The sequence below is a fragment of the Sus scrofa genome, chromosome 18 (assembly GCF_000003025.6).
Source record: "Sus scrofa isolate TJ Tabasco breed Duroc chromosome 18, Sscrofa11.1, whole genome shotgun sequence".
NCBI lineage: Eukaryota > Metazoa > Chordata > Mammalia > Artiodactyla > Suidae > Sus > Sus scrofa.
Window position 1 is genome coordinate 7,416,009 of NC_010460.4, and position 22,368 is coordinate 7,438,376.

The window sequence follows — 22,368 nt, forward strand, 5'->3', positions numbered from 1 at the left end:
GCATTTTCCCCTTTGCAGCAACTGCACCCTCTCCTACCCTGCCTGGAGGCCAGGATGCCCCCTCCTCCCATCAGTCTGTCTCCAATCAAGCAGCAATCCTAGTCCTAATAATAATTCTTTCTCAAGGCTCGCCCTGTCCCTAAGGACTGCAGAAAAAAAAAAGAAACCAAAGCCCCCCTTGCCCTCTATCCAAGTTCTGAGACCAGGAGTTCCCCACGCCACACCAGCCCCCTCCCTTGCAGCCTTGGCTGCACTGATGAACAGCTGGCCGCGGGCCCCAGCTTCAGCCCACCCCTTCTCCGGGGACCCCAGCGGGCCGCGAATGGGAGGCTAGAAGAAGGTCAAGTCTCACCTATGACCGTGAGCCTGGTGCCCGGGCCGAAAATCTGCTCATAGGAACACAGGGGAGAAGCCCCGCACTCAAACCACGCGACGCCCAAAGGCTCTGGCTTCTGGGTCCAAGCGCCCGGCTCCAGCGCAGGGAGGGGACAAGGTGCCCGGATCCGACCGCCCTGTGCCGCCTCCGCCTTCCATCCCGCCCGCCGCCAGCTGCCAGGCTCTCAGACACTCACCCACCACGGTCAGCCGGCTGCCAGCCCCAAAGGTCAGGGTGGCCCCTGTTAAGCACAGCCCCGGCGCTGCCCACAAAAACCCAGCCGCACTGCCCGTGCTCACCTAGCACCAGCAGCCGCGTGCCTGGCCCAAAGTACTGGGTCTGTGAGTCACGGCCCCCCAGCTCCGCGCAAAAACCCGCCCTGCATCCCGCCCTGTCCAGGCGTCTATGCTCACCTAGCACCGTCAGCCGTGTGCCTGGGCCAAAATACTGAATGTTTTGCTCACAGCCCTGAGGCCCAGGACAAAAACCAGCTCTATCCTCTCCTGACGCCCTGGACTCAGCCCAGGTCCCACAAACCCCTAGCGTAGCCCCCAGTGGAGTTGGGCAGCTGCCCACCTCTCTCCTCCCAGCCTCTCCCCTCCCCAAATCCTGTACCCCATCTTGGCTCCTTACCCAGCACAGTCAGCTTGGAACCGTCCCCAAAATACAGCTGCCCCGTGTTTCCACAGCCCCGGGGACTCAGGCATAAACTGAGCCTTGGCTGGGTCCATGAAGCCTGGTGGGATCCAAAATCCTTTCCCTGAAAGCCAGAGCCCAATGGGTCACCCAGACTGAGCAGCCCATTCTCTCACCCTTCTAGAGCAATTTTCTTACCCAGCACAGTGAGCCTGGTTCCTGGTCCGAAATGCAGGTCATTGTAGGAGCACAGTGCAAAGGGGCTGCCCTCCATTCCTCCTGGCTGCCCCACATCCCCTGGCACAGGCTGAGGACCACCCTCCTTCTCCCTGCAGCGTCTCTCTTCCCACCTACCTCCAGAACCAGCTGGACTCAGGAATCTGGACACTGCTCGAGCTCATCCCCAGTCTGCAGAGAACCAACTCGGCTTGGGGACAACACCGTGGGTGGGAAATCCGAAGGGATACTGGTGAGGGAGGGTGGGGTTGGGGAGGGTTCCAGGCCAGACCCTGCCTCTCACTGCTTCTGAGACCTGCAACCTCTCAGGCCTCAGTCACTCCACCTGGATGGGGTCATCTCCTTGCCCCGGGGTGGTTGTGAGTGCTTAACAAGTACCACACCTGAAAGTACTTTGTCAGAGGGCCCTTGGATGAAAAGCGCTGGAGGATGAGCCCACTTGGATGCCTTGATTCTTCCCTTGGCTGGAAGCTGGAAGCGGAACGCAGAGCGGGCAGGCAGAGATGTTCCCTGAGTCCCGGTCTCTCCCTGGGAGACCATGTCCAGGAGCAGCTCCACAGCCCGCTCCCAGCTCCTCTCCCCAGCTTGAGCCGGGGGTGTCTCCCCCTGGGCTCCGTGGAGCTATTTCTGAGGCAGGGCTTTTTGTAAAAGCACCTGCTCCACCTGTATCACCGTGCCCCCCCCATAGCTCCCACAATGTTACAGCAGGATACAAAAATGTTTTCTCCCCTGGGTCCCCTTCCCTCAGCCGCATGGGCAGAGGCAGGAAGTGCAGGTGGCAGAGTGGGGCTGGGAAAAGCCCAAGTCAGGGTACCTTGACAGTGGGGAGGGGCTTGGGGAAAGGCAAGCGGTGGGGGAGGGAAGCCCCTCGCTGCAACCCGGGCCGCTCTGTGGAGATCACCTAGGTCATGAGGTCGCCCCTGGGGGACTCAGTGTGTCCACCTGCACAGAGGGACATTTATAGTGAGGCGGAGTGGGAGGAGCATCCACAGAGCAGGTGGCCACTTAGGGCAGGAGGACGCAGCCTGAGCGCTCTGAACCTCCCCATTGCCTCCTGAGAGAGAGCCAAGCTCACGTCCATTCATTTATTCCTCAAATATTTAACGCACATCGACCACGGGCCAGGCCTCCTGGCAGTGGCAAGGATGGGCTCCACTCTCAGAGTGGGATGCACTGTTGTGCCGTTTCAGCCCTCCTTTTCAAAACTCATGTGTTGACTCCATAAATACTATTGAGTGCCTGCAATGTGCCAGGCTCTTTTCTAGACACTAGAGAAACGCTAGCGAAATAAACAGACGAAAACCATGCACGCATCGCAGTTCAATCCTATGTTTGATACTTGGAAACAACCATTTTTATCATGTTCTTGTGTATCCTTCCAGAAATAAACTATGTATGTACAAGCCAATACAACCCTGCATTTTTCCTCCCAGAGCGCAGGGGTAGCACAACCATCACGCTATTCCACCCCTTGATGTCTCAATGAACACTCTACCACGGAGAGGGCTTCTAGGAAAACAGAGAATCAGGTTACTTTATTTGCTTAATTATTGTCTTTTTAGGGCCGCACCTGCAGCATATGGAAGTTCTCAGGCTAGGGGTCGAATAAGAGTTGCAGCTGCCAGTCTACACCACAGCCAGGGGAACTGGGATCCAAGCTGCTTTGGCAACCTACTCAGCAGCTCAGGGCAATGCTTCATCCTAACCCATTGAGCGAGGCAAGGGATCGAACCCCCATCCTCAGGGACACTAGTCACACCCTTAGCACGCTGAGCCACAATGGGAACTCCAAGCCTTACTTTTGATAACTTCCATCTTGGAACCCTATGCCCAGCTGAGTGGAACTACTAAGAGGTACCCGACCGGGCACTTTCAGCCCCCATTCATGTCTCTGACTGTCCTGACTCCTCTCCTGCCTGGATAAATGATACCAATTCTTCCTTTTTTGAAATCTTGGTCTTTTTAGGGCTGCACCTGCAGCACATGGAGGTTCCCAGGCTAGAGGTCGAATGGGGGCTGTAGATGCTAGCCTACGCCAGTCACAGCAATGCCAGATCTGAGCCACGACTGGGACCCACACCACGGCTCAGTGCAATGCCAGATCCTTAACCCACTGAGCGAGATCAGGAATGGAACCTGCGTCCTCGTGGATGCTAGTCAGATGTGTGTCCACTGAGCCACAACGGGAACTCCCCAATTCTTCCCTTGAAGAGCCTGCCCCTTTCTCAGACTCTCCCCAGATGATCACAGCAGAAACTGGGTGCTAGCCTCTGTCTGCACTGCAGTAGCCAGCTTGCATTGCATTTCAAAGCAGCCCCTTCTATGTCAACTCTTTCTATTGGGGAATTATTCCCGTGAGGAACAGGGACCTCTCAGGGACTGTGACTTGGATGTCTTTATTGTTCTGAATGTCAAGAGCAAATGTTGCAATGATAGGTGCCTAGTGAGTGGGGACTGTGCACATGCATGCATGCACGTGTGTGGGTATGTAGACACACATGTCAGAATGCATGTGTGTGTTGCAACAGAGAGACAGCGGTGTGTTTTAGGCCTGTAAGTGGAAGGGCAGGTGGCTATTTCAGGCAGGCCTTAGGGTGACATCTGCTCTGGAATTGGGTCATTTGGGGTTCACTCATTGATTCATTCATTTTCTCCAGGAGATCTTGTTGGGCTCAACACTGAGCCAAGGTCCGATGCCATATCCCAAGGGTGTTATCTCAACACACAATTCTGCCATCTTCAAGTGGGGCTGTAGATGGTATAGAGGTGGTTTCCACCAAGCGGGGTCAGTGACAGGAAGAAGGAGGGCACACAAACTACGGCCTGCATTTCATCCAGCCCTGAAGGGGTGAGGGTAGAGGCAAGGATGCTTCTTGGAGGAAGGCGTCAGCACTAAGTCTTCAAGGATGCCTGGGGGGGGACACCTATGTCCCTCCAAAGAGAGACGGCTGCAAAATGGCCTCCAAGCCAGGGGCTCAGGGGCCAGGGCGATGGGAGTGAGGGTGAGTACAGACTAAGGAGGTGGAGGACCGCAGTGGACCTTTCCTGCCGTCCTGAGGACCATGCATTGCGTCCCCCTGGTGACAATGATGCAATAAAGAGCTTGGGAGGGATTTCTAGAGGTGGCCATCGGGCTGATCCTCGGGTTCAGGAACCCGTATCTTCTCTCCTCCCGAGAGGGCTCAGCAGACATTTTCAAACCCGTTTAACTCACTGCAGTGCAGTTTACAACCAGGGTTGTTTCTTCACCTGGAAGATGCATGTGCTACTGAGGAGAGAGTTCCAAGTCCGTGACTTTTCTCAGCTGGAGGCATCACACGGTGACAAAGGAGGCCCAGCATTGTTCTCAGGGAGACAGTGTTAAGGAGCAAGGCAGACACCTGGGTCACTGAGCTTTGCTGGCCTGGGGACAGGACCACTTGGCAGGTGGCCGCACCTGTGTAGGTGGGCTCTCCCTCTGAGCACCTGTGTCCAGGTAGGACAGGACATTTCTCTAGGTGACATCCCCGTTTTGCTAAGCTGGTCAGGGTAAGCCTCCCTCCTCACCCATCACCACAATTCACACATCCCGACATTCCTCTGACAAGGAGGAGCAGTGCCTCACCCCTCTGAGCCAAGGAGACTGCACTGTCCTCGAGTGCCTCTGGTTTCCACCCTGGCTGGAGTCACATGGGAGTACAGAGGTGAACCGAGAGCTCGCTAGACACTTGCGAGGCAGCATCCGGGCAGAACAGGCTGTTTTTATTGGTTGGGTCAGCTCAGGCAGGCTGGGGTCCCCCCTGGGCTAGGGAGATGGCAGTCAGGAGTGGGCAGGGGTGCCTGCCCATGGGGGAGAGCCGAGGATGAGGAGAGAGATGGGAGCAGCTCCTCAGAAGCACTGGGAGGAATGGAAAGAGGAGAGTCACCCCAGGCCCACAGCAGGCTGGAAGCTCCTGGCTCCACGTCAGAGCCGGCTTCAGGCACCCTTTCTCTTGACCTGAAGGAGAGATGGTTTGGGAGATGACCACTAGCCAGGAGCGCTGGGGACTGAGGGGACTCGAATGGCCCACTGATGAGACCGGTAGCAAAGGGCAGGGCTCTTCCCAACAACACGGGGTTTTCAGGGAGCCCAGCTCTCCTTCCCCACGTGGCCCTGCCGTGGTCCTTCCCAGAGGCACGGCGTGTCTTGTGAGGCAGATGGGTGACCCCCCTCTTCACTCTGAGCCCCTGGTGGGGGCCACATGCCCCTGGGTCTGAGTTGCTCGGTTTCAAGTGTGGCCTCCACCCTGCCTGCCCCCTCCTGCCCTCCTCCTTACCGTGGCCATCAGCACCAGGGCGCTGACCAGCACAGCGTACAGGGCGGCCTTCCCCAGCAGGATCTCATAGAGGAGGGTGGCGGACAGGACCCCTTGTTGATAGGACGCTGGGGGCAGGAAGGGCAAGTGGGTGGGTCCCACTGAGCATGTTTCCCTGGGATTTTTGCACCCCTCCCCTGCTCCCCAGCATGGTCCATGGGTTCTTCAGTCTCTGCTTCCAGAGCCAAGGTCATGGGAGATGGAGAGAAAGCAGGAGAGGAACACTTACCCGAGCTGAAGCCACAGTCTGAAAGAAAACAGAGGAGGGAAACGGATGAGAGACTCCGTCTTCTAGAGCAGACTGATGGCGAAGCCAGCCTTCCTCAGTCCTTCAGCAGGCCAGCTGCTAAATCTTGCCAGCAACTCTGTGAGCTTGGGTGTGGCTCCTTTCCCAGTTGAGCCTTCAGATGAGACCCCAGCTTTGCCTGACACCTGACTGCAACCTCTTGAGGGAGAGGACCCGGCTTAACTCTGCCCAAGTTAAAGTTCCCATCGTGGCTCAGCAGTTAACGAACCCAACTAGCATCCATGGGGTTGTGGGTTCGATCCCTGCTCTCACTCATTGAGTTAAGGATCTGGTGTTGCTGTGAACTGTGGTGTAGGTCGAAGACATGGCTCAGATCCCGCGTCACTGGCACTGTGGTGTACCCCTTCGGCTACAGCTCCAATTGAACCCCTAGCCTGGGAACCTCCATATGCCAGGGAGGCAGCCTTAAAAAAACATCAAAGAACACTGAAATAAAATAAACTCTTCCCAGTTTCCTGACCCATCAGAACTATGTGATAATAAATGTATGGGGGTTTGAGGTGCTTAAAAACAAAGCAGAACAAAATATCCGCCCCATCTCTCAAATCTAAGCCAGCCTTACAGTCCGCCCAGACTCAGAGCAGCCTCAGGTCAGTGCTAGCACTGCCTTCCTTCTCTTGTGCCCCTGTGCCCCTGTGCCCAGAGCATCCTTGGAATTCATGACTCAGGGCAGCCCTGAAGAGGATGAGGGCCCCACTCAGACCTGAGCTGTGCACGTGGGCAGTGAGGGGACCCAGCAGCACAGCTGAGTTGCACCGAGCACCTGGGGGAGGAACGAGCCCCATGTGCCCTGTCCACCCTCGTGCTGCCTCTGGTCTTCCCGCCCCACCCCTTTGGTCCGGATCCAGACAGTCTGGCCCTCTCCCTGGGTCTCTCCCTTCCTCTGCTCTGACGCACTCCATGCAGAAGCCGCCCAGGCCCCGCTGCTCACCTGCTTTGCCCCAGGCCTCCGCACTGATGTTCTGGGTGATGGGCTTGGTCCAGTTGTACTCCCACTCGTCGTCCTCCGTGAGCCCATAGAACTGGACTTGGCAGCGGAAGTGGTTGCGGGGGTTGTGCCAGAAGGCGGCGGTGACCCTCAGCCGGCTGCTCAGACAGTAGCTGGAGTCATTGCGGCTGGGGTCCTCCCTGTAGGGCTGAAGGTCCGTGCTGACCCCGCTCTGGACCTGCTTCCCGTTCACCCACCAGCTCAGCTCCACGTGGTCGGGGTAGAAGCCTGTGGCCAGGCACACGAGGGTGGCCTTCTGGGTCCGGGAGATCTCCGCTTCCGATGGTTCAAACACGGCCACCTTGGGTGGTCTCACCTGCTGCAGGTCCTCTGCAAGGAAGGGGGGTTGGGGCCAGGGCTGCTCTGAGGGCTGGGAGGTATGTTATGGCCGTGTGTGTGTGTGTGTGTGTGTGTGTGTGTGTTAGACTGAGTGTGTGAGTGTGTGCATGTGAGAGAGGGCAGGACAGGAGCTTATCATGAGGCCAAATTATGTAGCTGTGTTTTGGGGGGTCACCACCCCACTCCCCTGTGATCTTTCTACCTCCACGTGCCCGTCCTGTGTACTCACCCTATGACAGGCCTGGCTACTGTGTCTCCATCCCTGAAGGTGGCATTACCAATGGCACTGCCCAACATCCTGAGTAATGGCTCTCCTTTCACATTATTTGATTTCTCATCCAGCCATACAGACCTGCCTGTCTACTCCTCCCTGTAATGTGCTGTCATTATGTAAATAGAGCACTGGATTGGAATCAGAAAGACAGAGTTCAGGAGTTCTCATCATGGCTCAGCAGTAATGAACCCGACTAGTATCCATGAGGATGCAGGTTCAATCCCTAGCCTCCCTCAGTAGGTTAAGGATCCATTGTTGCTATGAGCTGTGATGTAGGTCGAAGATGCAGCTCAGATCCCACATTGCTGTGGCTGTGGTGCAAGCCAGAGGCTACAGCTCTGAGTCGACCCTTAGCCTGGAAACCTCCATGTGTCCTGGGTATGGCCCTAAAAAGAAGAAAGAGAGAAAGAAAGAGAGAAAGAGAGGAAGAAAGAGAGGAAGGAAGGAAGGAAGGAAGGAAGGAAGAAAGAAAGAAAGAAAGAAAGAAAGAAAGAAAGAAAGAAAAAGAGAGAGAGAGACAGAGAGAGAGAGAGAGAAAGAAAGAAAGAAAAGAACAAACAAGACAAGAGTTCAAATCTGATTTGCCCACCAGTGTGAGTTCAGATGGTCTCTCAGTTTCCTTGCATCGCTCTTTGCTTGGGAAGAGAAAATCTCCACACTGACTGTCGGGGGGTGGGGGCGGTAGAGACTACACAACATAAGGATTCAGAAAGCCCCTGCCCTCAGCTGGGTTACATGTATGTGAGTTGGAGGGGCTGAGCAGTGAAGGCAACTTGGGCCTAAGAAGGGCCTCTGGGGTTTGCTGCAGAGGACAATATAGAGGTGGCATATTTTGTGGGCTCCCGTGAGGACATCCTTTGGATTGGGGTGTGCTCATGAGAATGGGGGGTTTTCTGACTTTTGGGTGCTTCGTGAGGCCATCCTAGCCGTTCTTCTGCCTCTGGGTACCCCTGAGCCTCCTCGGCTCTGACAGACACTCATCTTCAACCTTCTTTGCCCCCTGGCTTCCACATGTTCACCCTTTCCCCACCAGCAAGCTGCCTAAAAGTGGCCCTGAGATCATCAGAGCATCTTCTGACTACAGGGCTCCCTGGGGAGGGCAAAGCGAGCTTGCCTCCCTGTTTGTGTGTCCCTGTGGGGTATGAGCAGCAGGCTTCCCCAAGTGGGTGTGACCGCCTGTCCTGGCAAGCTTCTGTGCTGTGTGCATGGCTGGGGGGTGGCCTAGGCTCAGACAGAATTAGCAACTTTCTCTTGTTCCAGCCCCCCTCTGTCACATACCCAGCTCTTCATCCCTCATCCACACGCCAACCCTGGCCCACCCCCCCCCCTTTGTCACTGGTCTCCCCTCCCTCCCCATAACCTCAGAATTACAATCCAACTTTGCTGCATACTCTACATGGAGCTAGTATTGTTCTTCATAGCAGATTTAGCAGCAGGTTGGTTGATGACTTTGTATAGCAGAGGGAAGCTGTACACAGATTCACCTGTCCAAGTTCATTAAAGGGCCACGCTTAGAACCCAGGTTCACCTGCATCAAAGATCTCTGTCTTTTCTCCAGCCTGTCTGTCACAGGAGCCCTGACTGCCTCTGGGAACAGCTCAGCGGAGCCACACTGGCTCCATCTTAATGGGACTAACTACAAACAGAGCCTACTCTTGTCCAATAATCCAGGTAAATATACGCTTGCTGAGGGTAGACACTCTGGGGTCTCATGTTCTCATCACCATGAGGCCTTTGTTGATGTTATTATTATTTTTTTTTAATGTTTGTTCGTGATAGCTGTTTCTCAGGCCAGGGATTGAATTTGAGCTCCTGCTGAGACCTATGCTGCAGCTGCGGCAACGCCTGATCCCTTACCTCATGGTGGCCTGCCTGGGGATCAAGCCTAGTGCCTCCACAGAGAGCTGAGCTGCTGCAGTCTGATTCCCAACCACGGAGCCACAGTGGAACTCCCAGGGGGTCTTTAAGGTCCCTTTCCAGAAATAAGGGCCTGAGGTTCTCCTGGGAGAATTCCTTGCCAATATCTGCATTTTAATATACCTCCTTCCTCAGCTGGCTGTTCAACCTTGTTCCACTCGAATACCTAGTTTGAGGAGGGAGACTGGGGGCTGGGGGCAGGCAGGATGTACCTGGGGAGTGGATCCACCTCAGTGGGGATGTCCCATCAAGCCCATGTATGCTGTACACACAGCCTGGCACTCAGGGGTCTGGGGCTCAGCAGGAGGGGCAGGGGGTTCAAATCTCTTATTTATTTATTTTTACTGCTGTCCCTGGGGCACATGGAGGTTCCCAGGTTAGGGGTCCAATTGGAACCATAGCCGCTGACCTGCATCACAGCCACGGCAACGGCAATGCGGGACCCCAGCCGCTCTGCGACCTACACCACAGCTCAGGGCAATGCTGGATCCTTAACTCACTGAGCGAAGCCAGGGATCAAACCCAGATCCACAACGGGAACTCCTAAAACCTAATTTTAAATCCCAGCTTCTAAAGACTCAATCCGCAAACCCTGCTTGTTAGGATTCTTTTCCTCACTGCCTGGTCTTTCTCTCTCTCTCTCTCTCACTAGTTAACCTCTCTCTGTTCCACTCTTGTTCATCATCCTATTCCTCCTCCTCTGTTCAGTCAAACCCTCCTCCTACCTCCCAAGAGCTGGCTCTGCAGGGGAGCCACCATCCCTGCTGTTGGCTGTTCCTCTAGCTCCCTGTCCCTCTGCAGGCGCTACAGCCCTGCAACCCTTCCTACTGCCCAGGGTTGCCCTCCTCAGTCTTTTTCTCCAATCAAGGGGCTCACAGACTCCCCATAAATCCTCTTTTCACTATGGCTCCCGCTGCCCCTATATACCTCAGAGAAAAAAAGACCAAAGCCCCTCTTGCCCTCTGTCTCTGTTCTAGTATACAATCCGCCCCCCCCAACCCCTTATCCCTTGCAGAGCTGGCCCCACTGATGGACAACTGTCCAAGTGTCCCACCTCCAGCCCACCCTACCTTTCTCAGGAGATGCAGGGACCCCAAATGGAAAGCAAGAAGAAAGCAAATCTCACCTATGATGGTGAGCCTGGTGCCTGGGCCAAAATACCGCTCCTGAGAGCACACAGTCCCAGCCCAGCAGGCAAACTCGCCAGTGCTCAGCCCTCAGGCTCCTGGGTCCCAGTGCCTGGCTCCAGCGCAGGGAGGGGACCTGGTGCCCAGATCTGCCCACCCTGCACTACTGGCGCCTTCCATCCCACCCTGCCACCGGCTCCCTGGCTCACAGACACTCACCCGCACAGTCGGCTGCCTGCCAGCCCCAAAGCTCTGGGCGGCACCTGCAGAACACAGCCCTGGGACTACCCACGAAACCCCAGCCGCGCTGCCCACGCTCACCTAGCACCAGGAGCCGGGTGCCCGGCCCGAAGTACTGGGTCTCTGAATCACGGCCCCCCAACCCCGTGCAAAATCCCTCCCCTCCCTGCATCCCGCCCTGTCCTGGCGTCCCCTCTCACCTAGCACCGTCAGCCAGGTGCCTGGGCCAAAGTGCTGAGTGTTTTGACTCACAGCCAAAGTTAGCAGCACAAAAATGGGTCCTGCCACCCAGCACCCTTTCCAAGAGCCTCACTCCCCTCCGTGGAGCCCCAGGACACCACCTTGCTCACCTAGCACTGTCAGGCGGGTGCCCTCGCCGAAATACAGAGGGTCTGTGCTCACAGCCCTGAGGCCCAGGACAAAAACCAGCGCTCTCCCCTCCTGAAGCCCAAGACTCAAACCCAAGTCCCACTAACCCTGAGCACAGCTCCACATGTAGTTGGGCAGCTGCCCCCTCTCTCCCTCCTGCCCCAGGGAATCCAGCTGCCCACCTTACCCAGCACAGTCAGCCTGGAACCATCCCCAAAGTACAGCTGTGCCGCATTCACACAGCTCTGGGGACTCAGGCACAAACTGAGCCTTCCCTGAGTACAGCCTGGAGGGTCTGAAGTCCACTCCCTGGAAGCCAGGGTCCAGGGGGTCACCCAGGCTGGGCAGCCCACTCTCACTCACACCCTGGAGAGGCTGTCTTACCCAGCACAGTGAGCCTGGTTCCTGGTCCAAAATGCTGCTCAGCGTACCACAGTGCAAAGGGCTGCCCTCAATTCCTCCTGGCTGCCCCACATCCCCTGGCACAGGCTGAGGACCACCCTCCTTCTCCCTGCAGCGTCTCTCTTCCCACCTACCTCCAGAACCAGCTGGACTCAGGAATCTGGACACTGCTCGAGCTCACCCCCAGTCTGCAGAGAACCAACTCGGCTTGGGGACAACACCGTGGGTGGGAAATCCGAAGGGATACTGGTGAGGGAGGGTGGGGTTGGGGAGGGTTCCAGGCCAGACCCTGCCTCTCACTGCTTCTGAGACCTGCAACCTCTCAGGCCTCAGTCACTCCACCTGGATGGGGTCATCTCCTTGCCCCCGGCGTGGTTGTGAGTGCTTAACAAGTACCACACCTGCAAGTACTTTGGCAGAGGGCCCTTGGATGAAAAGCGCTGGAGGATGAGCCCACTTGGATGCCTTGATTCTTCCCTTGGCTGGAAGCTGGAAGCGGAACGCAGAGCGGGCAGGCAGAGATGTTCCCTGAGTCCCGGTCTCTCCCTGGGAGACCATGTCCAGGAGCAGCTCCACAGCCCGCTCCCAGCTCCTCTCCCCAGCTTGAGCCGGGGGTGTCTCCCCCTGGGCTCCGTGGAGCTATTTCTGAGGCAGGGCTTTTTGTAAAAGCACCTCCTCCACCTGTATCACCGTGCCCCCCCCCATAGCTCCCACAATGTTACAGCAGGATACAAAATGTTTTCTCCCCTGGGTCCCCTTCCCTCAGCCGCATGGGCAGAGGCAGGAAGTGCAGGTGGCAGAGTGGGGCTGGGAAAAGCCCAAGTCAGGGTACCTTGACAGTGGGGAGGGGCTTGGGGAAAGGCAAGCGGTGGGGGAGGGAAGCCCCTCGCTGCAACCCCGGGCCGCTCTGTGGAGATCACCTAGGTCATGAGGTCGCCCCTGGGGGACTCAGTGTGTCCACCTGCACAGAGGGACATTTATAGTGAGGCGGAGTGGGAGGAGCATCCACAGAGCAGGTGGCCACTTAGGGCAGGAGGACGCAGCCTGAGCGCTCTGAACCTCCCCATTGCCTCCTGAGAGAGAGCCAAGCTCACGTCCATTCATTTATTCCTCAAATATTTAACGCACATCGACCACGGGCCAGGCCTCCTGGCAGTGGCAAGGATGGGCTCCACTCTCAGAGTGGGATGCACTGTTGTGCCTTTTCAGCCCTCCATTTCAAACCTCATGTGTTGACTCCATAAATACTATTGAGTGCCTGCAATGTGCCAGGCTCTTTTCTAGACACTAGAGAAACGCTAGCGAAATAAACAGACGAAAACCATGCACGCATCGCAGTTCAATCCTATGTTTGATACTTGGAAACAACCATTTTTATCATGTTCTTGTGTATCCTTCCAGAAATAAACTATGTATGTACAAGCCAATACAACCCTGCATTTTTCCTCCCAGAACGCAGGGGTAGCACAACCATCACGCTATTCCACCCCTTGATGTCTCAATGAACACTCTACCACGGAGAGGGCTTCTAGGAAAACAGAGAATCAGGTTACTTTATTTGCTTAATTATTGTCTTTTTAGGGCTGCACCTGCAGCATATGGAAGTTCTCAGGCTAGGGGTTGAATAAGAGTTGCAGCTGCCAGTCTACACCACAGCCAGGGGACCTGGGATCCAAGCTGCTTTGGCAACCTACTCAGCAGCTCAGGGCAATGCTTCATCCTAACCCACTGAGCGAGGCAAGGGATCGAACTCCCATCCTCAGGGACACTAGTCGCACCCTTAGCACGCTGAGCCACAATGGGAACTCCAAGCCTTACTTTTGATAACTTCCATCTTGGAACCCTATGCCCAGCTGAGTGGAACTACTAAGAGGTACCCGACCGGGCACTTTCAGCCCCCATTCATGTCTCTGACTGTCCTGACTCCTCTCCTGCCTGGATAAATGATACCAATTCTTCCTTTTTTGAAATCTTGGTCTTTTTAGGGCTGCACCTGCGGCACATGGAGGTTCCCAGGCTAGAGGTCGAATGGGGGCTGTAGATGCTAGCCTATGCCACAGTCACAGCAATGCCAGATCTGAGCCACGACTGGGACCCACACCACGGCTCAGTGCAATGCCAGATCCTTAACCCACTGAGCAAGAACAGGGATGGAACCTGCGTCCTCGTGGATGCTAGTCAGATGTGTGTCCACTGAGCCACAACGGGAACTCCCCAATTCTTCCCTTGAAGAGCCTGCCCCTTTCTCAGACTCTCCCCAGATGATCACAGCAAAACTGGGTGCTAGCCTCTGTCTGCACTGCAGTAGCCAGCTTGCATTGCATTTCAAAGCAGCCCCTTCTATGTCAACTCTTTCGATTGGGAATTATTCCCGTGAGGAACAGGGACCTCTCAGGGACTGTGACTTGGATGTCTTTATTGTTCTGAATGTCAAGAGCAAATGTTGCAATGATAGGTGCCTAGTGAGTGGGACTGTGCACACGCATGCATGCACGTGTGTGGGTATGTAGACACACATGTCGGAATGCATGTGTGTGTTGCAACAGAGAGACAGCGGTGTGTTTTAGGCCTGTGAGTGGAAGGGCAGGTGGCTATTTCAGGCAGGCCTTAGGGTGACATCTGCTCTGGAATTGGGTCATTTGGGGTTCACTCATTGATTCATTCATTTTCTCCAGGAGATCTTGTTGGGCTCAACACTGAGCCAAGGTCCGATGCCATATCCCAAGGGTGTTATCTCAACACACAATTCTGTCATCTTCAAGTGGGGCTGTAGATGGTATAGAGGTGGTTTCCACCAAGCAGGGTCAGTGACAGGAAGAAGGAGGGCACACAAACTACAGCCTGCATTTCATCCAGCCCTGAAGGGGTGGGGGAAGAGGCAAGGATGCTTCTTGGAGGAAGGCGTCAGCACTAAGTCTTCAAGGATGCCTGGGGGGGGACACCTATGTCCCTCCAAAGAGAGACGGCTGCAAAATGGCCTCCAAGCCAGGGGCTCAGGGGCCAGGGCGACGGGAGTGAGGATGAGTACAGACTAAGGAGGTGGAGGACCGCAGTGGACCTTTCCTGCCATCCTGAGGACCATGCACTGCGTCCCCCTGGTGACAATGATGCAATAAAGAGCTTGGGAGGGATTTCTAGAGGTGGCCATCGGGCTGATCCTCGGATTCAGGAACCCGTATCTTCTCTCCTCCCGAGAGGGCTCAGCAGACATTTTCAAACCCGTTTAACTCACTGCAGTGCAGTTTACAACCAGGGTTGTTTCTTCACCTGGAAGATGCATGTGCTACTGAGGAGAGAGTTCCAAGTCCGTGACTTTTCTCACCTGGAGGCATTACACGGTGACAAAGGAGGCCCAGCATTGTTCTCAGGGAGACAGTGTTAAGGAGCAAGGCAGACACCTGGGTCACTGAGCTTTGCTGGCCTAGGGACAGGACCACTTAGCAGGTGGCCGCACCTGTGTAGGTGGGCTCTCCCTCTGAGCACCTGTGTCCAGGTAGGACACGACATTTCTCTAGGTGACATCCCCGTTTTGCTAAGCTGACCAGGGTAAGCCTCCCTCTTCACCCATCACCACAATTCACACATCCCGACATTCCTCTGACAAGGAGGAGCAGTGCCAGCCACCGGCAGGGCCCCTCGCCCCTCTGAGCCAAGGGGACTGCACTGTCCTCGAGTGCCTCTGGTTTCCACCCTGGCTGGAGTCACATGGGAGTTCAGAGGTGAACCGAGAGCTCGTAGACACTCGCGAGGCAGCATCCGGGCAGAACAGGCTGTTTTTATTGGTTGGGTCAGCTCAGGCAGGCTGGGGTCCCCCCTGGGCTAGGGAGATGGCAGTCAGGAGTGGGCAGGGGTGCCTTCCCATGGGGGAGAGCCGAGGATGAGGAGAGAGATGGGAGCAGCTCCTCAGAAGCACTGGGAGGAATGGAAAGAGGAGAGTCACCCCAGGCCCACAGCAGGCTGGAAGCTCCTGGCTCCACGTCAGAGCCGGCTTCAGGCACCCTTTCTCTTGACCTGAAGGAGAGATGGTTTGGGAGATGACCGCTAGCCAGGAGCGGTGGGGACTGAGGGGACTCGAATGGCCCACTGATGAGACCAGTAGCAAAGGGCAGGGCTCTTCCCAACAACACGGGGTTTTCAGGGAGCCCAGCTCTCCTTCCCCACGTGGCCCTGCCGTGGTCCTTCCCAGAGGCACGGCGTGTCTTGTGAGGCAGATGGGTGACCCCCCTCTTCACTCTGAGCCCCTGGTGGGGCCACATGCCCCTGGGTCTGAGTTGCTCGGTTTCAAGTGTGGCCTCCACCCTGCCTGCCCCCTCCTGCCCTCCTCCTTACCGTGGCCATCAGCACCAGGGCGCTGACCAGCACAGCGTACAGGGCGGCCTTCCCCAGCAGGATCTCATAGAGGAGGGTGGCGGACAGGACCCCTTGCTGATAGGACGCTGGGGCAGGAAGAGCAAGTGGGTGGTCCCACTGAGCATGTTTCCCTGGGATTTTTGCACCCCTCCCCTGCTCCCCAGCATGGTCCATGGGTTCTTCAGTCTCTGCTTCCAGAGCCAAGGTCACGGGAGATGGAGAGAAAGCGGGAGAGGAACACTTACCCGAGCTGAAGCCACAGTCTGAAAGAAAACAGAGGAGGGAAACGGATGAGAGACTCCGTCTTCTAGAGCAGACCGATGGCGAAGCCAGCCTTCCTCAGTCCTTCAGCAGGCCAGCTGCTAAGTCTTGCCAGCAACTCTGTGAGCTTGGGTGTGGCTCCTTTCCCAGTTGAGCCTTCAGATGAGACCCCAGCTTTGCCTGACACCTGACTGCAACCTCTTGAGGGAGAGGACCCAGCTTAACTCTGCCCAAATTAAAGTTCCCATCGTGGCTCAGCAGTTAACGAACCCAACTAGCATCCATGGGGTTGCGGGTTCGATCCCTGCTCTCACTCATTGAGTTAAGGATCTGGTGTTGCTCTGAGCTCTGGTGTAGGTCGAAGACATGGCTCAGATCCCGCGTCACTGGCACTGTGGTGTACCCCTTCGGCTACAGCTCCAATTGAACCCCTAGCCTGGGAACCTCCATATGCTGTGGAGGCAGCCTTAAAAAAACATCAAAGATCACTGAAATAAAATAAACTCTTCCCAATTTCCTGACCCATCAGAACTATGTGATAATAAATGTATGGGGGTTTGAGGTGCTTAAAAACAAAGCAGAACAAAATATCCGCCCCATCTCCCAAGTCTAAGCAGCCTTACAGTCCGCCCAGACTCAGAGCAGCCTCAGGTCAGTGCTAGCACTGCCTTCCTTCTCTTGTGCCCCTGTGCCCCTGTGCCCAGAGCATCCTTGGAATTCATGAGTCAGGGCAGCCCTGAAGAGGATGAGGGCCCCACCCAGACCTGAGCTGTGCACGTGGGCAGTGAGGGGACCCAGCAGCACAGCTGAGTTGCACCGAGCACCTGGGGGAGGAACGAGCCCCATGTGCCCTGTCCACCCTCGTGCTGCCTCTGGTCTTCCCGCCCCACCCCTTTGGTCCGGATCCAGACAGTCTGGCCCTCTCCCTGGGTCTCTCCCTTCCTCTGCTCTGACGCACTCCATGCAGAGGCCGCCCAGGCCCCGCTGCTCACCTGCTTTGCCCCAGGCCTCCGCACTGATGTTCTGGGTGATGGGCTTGGTCCAGTTGTACTCCCACTCGTCGTCCTCCGTGAGCCCATAGAACTGGACTTGGCAGCGGAAGTGGTTGCGGGGGTTGTGCCAGAAGGCGGCGGTGACCCTCAGCCGGCTGCTCAGACAGTAGCTGGAGTCATTGCGGCTGGGGTCCTCCCTGTAGGGCTGAAGGTCCGTGCTGACCCCGCTCTGGACCTGCTTCCCGTTCACCCACCAGCTCAGCTCCACGTGGTCGGGGTAGAAGCCTGTGGCCAGGCACACGAGGGTGGCCTTCTGGGTCCGGGAGATCTCCGCTTCCGATGGTTCAAACACGGCCACCTTGGGTGGTCTCACCTGCTGCAGGTCCTCTGCAAGGAAGGGGGTTGGGGCCAGGGCTGCTCTGAGGGCTGGGAGTATGTTATGGCCGTGTGTGTGTGTGTGTGTGTGTGTGTGTGTGTGTTTAGAGGACAGGGAAGGAGGTTACCCAGTCATCATGAAATAACATTATATAGTAATAGAAATTGTTTTTAGGGGTCACAATCCCTATTCTCTGTTGTTTTCCTCTCTCGATTTAGCCCCTTTCTCGGTCACCCCTTGGGTGCACATGCTGGCTGCTGCCTACATCTTCCTCATGTGTTATTATTTCCTGATATTTTTGACTTTCTTTGCAATATCTTCTACTTGGGGCCTTGTAGGATTCTCTATTAAATACATGCATCTGTCTGTATTTTTTTCCCTAGTTCAAAGCCTTCTTTGGTGCCTATCTAATTTTTCCGACTTAGAAGCCATAGTAGATTTGGATGAGCCTGGAATTTGAGGCAGACTGAAAATTCCTCCTAGCACCATGATCTTGGCAACCATATTGCCTTTTCCTAATTATTATTGGCCTGTTTTGCAAGGTGTAGGTGTTTGTTGGAGTGCTAGCACATATCTATTAGAAGTAGCCATGCCCTTGTCAGTTGCATATTTTGAAACTATTTTCTCCCATTCTGTAAGTTGTCTTTTCATTTTTTTTAATGGTTTCCTTTGTCATGTAAAAGCTTGTCCATTTGAATAGTTCCCATTGGTTTATTTGTGCTTTTATTTCTGCTGCTTTGGGAGACTGACCTGAGAAAACATTCATAAGGTTGATGTCAGAGAAGGTTTTGCCTATGTTCTCTTCTGGGAGTTTGATGGTGTCTTGTCTTACATTTAAGTCTTTATGCCATTTTGATGGAATGGAATTTGGGGTTAATAGATGCAAACTACTGCCTTTGGAATGGATAAGCATTGAGATCCTGCTGCATAGCACTGGGAACTATACCTGGTCTCTTAGGATGGAACAAGATAATGTGAGAAAAAGGAATGTATATGTGTATGTGTAACTGGGTCACCTTGCTCTACAGTAGAAAATTGACAGAAGACTGTAAACCAGCTACAATGGAAAAATAAAAATCATTATAAAATTTTTAAAAAAAGAAGTCGCCATGCTTGCGTAGAAGAGAGACCTTTCTATTGCATCTGATACAGTTCTTTTTTCTCTACGATACCCAGCTCACTTTGTTTTGTTTTTCATGTGTAACCTGTTTTCAGGAGCACAGGTGCCTCTGGCTGTTACCCTTTCCAAAAGTTCACACTGTCTCCTCGCAGGTGCTCAGGCTGTGTTGTCGCTTGCCAGGGATAGCTAGATCCATGAAAGAAACTTTTCTGGGTTGAACCCTCTCTTCTTCCCAGTGCTGAGCAAACTTCCCCACCTGCTTTGGAATCCTAGTTCTAGCCACACTTGATATTCATAACAGCAGTAGGAATAAACAAATCTCAAAGTCCAAGGGTCAGTTTATGGTAGGGATCATTTCATAAAGTCCCAGGCCCTTTGACACGCCTGGCAGAGAGAGAGAATTTCTGGAATTGTTGGAAGGCTGGCTCTCAGGTGAAGACATGGAGGGATGGAACAAACAAACAAACAAACAAACACATCTACCTTTCAAGCAGCCTCCTTGTTGCTAGAATGTAGTGTGCCCTCTCTTTGGCTCTGTCCTGGCTATGGGAATGAGTTTGTGGATCAGAAATGTGGCAAACCCAGATGTCGCCATGTGATCTAAGTTTGGACAAGATTTCTCATGGGGAAAATTGAGACATAGGTTTGGAAAAAGACAAACCACGGCACAGGGGTGGTAACAGTGGCATGAAAAGTGGTGGCTACCGCGAGAGGGGTCCTTTATCAAGGATTTTCACATAATTTAGTCCCTTACAAATTCAGGACCTCAAGAGACTGGCAGGGTTATCTCTATTTTACACTAATCTGTGGCCCTGGGACAGTTGAGGTCTCTTTGCAAATTGCAGGAACCTCTCCTTCCCCAGAACCCAGGCATTTTGAACCCCAGTGCTGTGTCCCTTCCAGTGGCCATGGTGGTCCCTGGCACATGCTCCCATCTGCAGGACAAAGCCTGCCCCAGACACCCAGTCTGGTAGGCCCTCTGGGGCCCAGTCTAGCCCAGACCCATCTGGTCCATGCCCTGCTCCTCGCCTGCCTGCTTTGTCTGCAGGGTCGTCATGGTGTGTTAGGGTTTTCCTGAAGGGTCCCTGCCTCTATTATCTCAGTGTAGATCCTGAGGTTCCAGAAGATGGGGCCTCCGATCTATTTATTCTTTTTCTAGATTGTTGGTTGCCGAGATGGTGTAAGTTTCCACCTGTAACAGCTCATTCACACCTATCACCTCTGACTACCACCCGCACCCCTAGCCCAGTGCCCCCAGAGAACCCCACCCCCACCGCAGCACACAGGATCCCATGACCTCTGCCCTTAGGGCTGGCTCAGAAGCCCCCTTCAAGCCACCCCAGTCTCATCAAGCTGCGGCCCCCACTGCCTCCTGAGCCCTCAAACCAGCTGGGGAAGACACACAGAGACCTGGAACACTAGTCGCAATAGAGAAGGAAGACAAAGAGACCAGGGCAGAGGTCTGAGCCAGAGGTAGGCATCAGGAAGGATTTTCACAAAGACAGAGCTATTCACCAAAGCAGGGTCAATAGAGCAGGACTGGAGTTAGAATGGGGGCTGGGGGATGGAGATCTGATAAGAAAGGGAAAATAAATGAAGCAGCACACCTGCTAAAACAGTAGAGATGAGAGGATTTCTGGAGAACAGTGAGAAGAGCAAGAAAGCACAGCCTGGAGACCAAGCCCAGCTCGGAGCCCTCTGCGAGGAGCCTCCTCAAACACAGCGGAGTGAGCGGGTGATGCTCTGGCAGGGGAGGTTCTGACCCGTCTTTACACCCCACTCCCCTCCCAGGACGTGGCCACCATGGTCATACACAGGCACCCTTGTCGGGAGCGGCCCTTTACCTGTCACCGTGAGCCTGGTGCCCAGCCCGAAGTGGAGGGGCGAATTATAGGAACACGGCTGCAGACAGCTGTGGCAAAACCCCAGAGGCCTCCGCCAGCACCCACGTCTTAGCTCCTCGAGGTGGGGTGGCCCCCTTTGCCTGTCTGGACCAAAGCGGGTCCACTGGGAAACAGCCTCAGCACACTCTGGGGAAAGAGTGGAAGGAGAAGAGGGCAGATCCATGAACATAAGCAGAAGGAGGAGCCCACCAAAGAGTGAGGAGGCAGATTATGCGCTGAAGACTCAGGGAGGATAAACAGAGAAGCGAATGGAGGGCCATCGACAGCGATGGCAGATTCAGCTCCCTGGAAGCCCCACAGGGATCAGGGATTTTCCTCGACACTCCTCCACCAGGACTGGGAGGAGAGAAGGAGGGAGGTCCAGGGACAATGGCCCTGCCTCCAGGTCCTGCGCCTCACCTAGGACAGAGACTCGAGTCCCATCTCCAAAATGCTGCGCCTGGTTGCTCCACAGTGCAACACCCCAGGGTGGCTGGTGTGGGGCCCTTCTTTCCAGAAGCTAGCTTCCCTTCAGAGCCACTCGGGTTCCAGCACCTTCTCTGGCCACCCACACTCTCTGAGCCCCTTCTCTGCTGTGTTCTCGACCGCTGCCTTCTCCAGTGTCCACCACATACCATGCCCAGGGAAGACCGTCACTTACCCAGGACAGAAAGCTTCGTTCCACTGCCGAAAATGAGCTTTTCATTGGTCACACAACACTAAAGCCTGGGAGGGAAACTGCACCTGCCACCTCCCATGGTTTCCTCCCCAAGTCTATCTGCAGCCCCCTGTCCCTTTCCTTAGCAAAATTTTAAGTCTTCAAAGGCAGAGGGGTTGATGCTGTGGTCAGAGGACCAATTTGGTCCCATGTGACTCCCCACACCCCCCTCTCCTGTGTCCATCTCCTTTCTGCATGAGGGAGAAATTAGCAGGACTGACAGGTCCAAGGCCAGAGGCTCTGCCATCTACCTTGGCTGTGATAGTCACCCTCCAAGGAGAGGGGAGATGGACAAGGTGACCCCTTCTAGCTGATACTACCTGCCTCCGGGTAGGGGAAGCCAGGCTTGGCACAGCCAGTCCATGAAATTATTGGGGATGGAGGCTTTCCACCTCCACCAGTGCCCAAGTCTTAGCTCCTTGAGACAGGGGTAGTCCCCTTTGCCTGCCTGGACCAAAGAGAGTCCACTGCGGAGTGGCCCCAGAGTCCACTGGGGAATGGGGAAAACAAGAATTCAGATCTTTCTGATAAAAACATGCTTTGTCCTAGGCACCTGAGATAGACGGACCCTGCCTCTCCTTAGAGGTTCCCAGCCCTCCAGCCTTGACTGGCTTACCTACGACAGTGAGCTGGCTTCCCTCCCCGAAAAAGCAGGTGTCTCCAAAGCACAGCCTCCCAGATTCACTTCAAAACCCACCCTTGGCCGCCGGGGTTCAGGGAGAGGTTGCGGGTGTTCGGGGCTCCCTTCCCTCGCAGAGACAGCAGCCCCCTTCAAACACCCCATCTACCCTTCCAGGGCTGGTCTGGGGCCCCAGGACCTGGGGCCTGGGTCATCCATTTTCCCCCACATTCGACAGGATAGAGTCCTCCCTTGTGGTACCCGCCTGGAGACGTTGGCCTTACCTACAACCGTCAGCTTGGTCCCTGGGCCGAAGTTATAGTCATAGCACATCAGAATACAGCCACCCTAAAAAGTGCCCTGGGAACCCGCCTTCCCCTACGAGGGGTCAGGAAAGGCCTGCACCACGTCTTACCCACAACCGTGAGCCTGGTGCCTCCTCCAAAGAAGACTTCAGTGTTTGCACAGTGACACAGAGGAGACAAACAGCTGTGAGGTGCTCA

At 55.1% G+C, this 22,368-nt stretch overlaps 2 protein-coding genes and 1 gene segment (V, D, J or C); all 3 read right to left on the reverse strand.

Moving 5' to 3' along the window:
• The window catches only part of EPHB6 (EPH receptor B6), a 73,067-nt gene extending 69,216 nt beyond the window's left edge, over nucleotides 1-3,851 (reverse strand). For 3 of the 14 annotated variants that reach the window (XR_002340344.1, XM_021078881.1, XM_021078879.1), the window contains exon 1: nucleotides 1,367-2,057. The gene's annotated coding sequence lies outside the window, so the exon portion shown is untranslated. The other 11 variants (XM_021078891.1, XM_021078883.1, XM_021078882.1 and 8 more) reach the window with 9 other exon arrangements.
• LOC100621559 (T-cell receptor beta-1 chain C region) lies at nucleotides 4,970-10,969 on the reverse strand. Its single transcript, XM_021078901.1, has 4 exons — nucleotides 10,755-10,969; nucleotides 6,822-7,208; nucleotides 5,545-5,651; nucleotides 4,970-5,225 (listed from the first exon to the last, which is right to left on the reverse strand). Exons 1-4 carry the CDS (start codon nucleotides 10,945-10,947, stop codon nucleotides 5,205-5,207), a joined length of 708 nt encoding a protein of 235 aa, XP_020934560.1. The 5' UTR covers nucleotides 10,948-10,969; the 3' UTR covers nucleotides 4,970-5,204.
• Nucleotides 15,302-22,368, reverse strand: part of LOC102167789 — a 42,879-nt gene continuing 35,812 nt past the window's right edge. The window contains 6 exon segments of the C gene segment in view: nucleotides 15,302-15,557; nucleotides 15,876-15,982; nucleotides 16,142-16,159; nucleotides 17,150-17,536; nucleotides 20,490-20,675; nucleotides 22,150-22,259. Coding sequence covers nucleotides 15,537-15,557; nucleotides 15,876-15,982; nucleotides 16,142-16,159; nucleotides 17,150-17,536; nucleotides 20,490-20,675; nucleotides 22,150-22,198 — 768 coding nt within the window.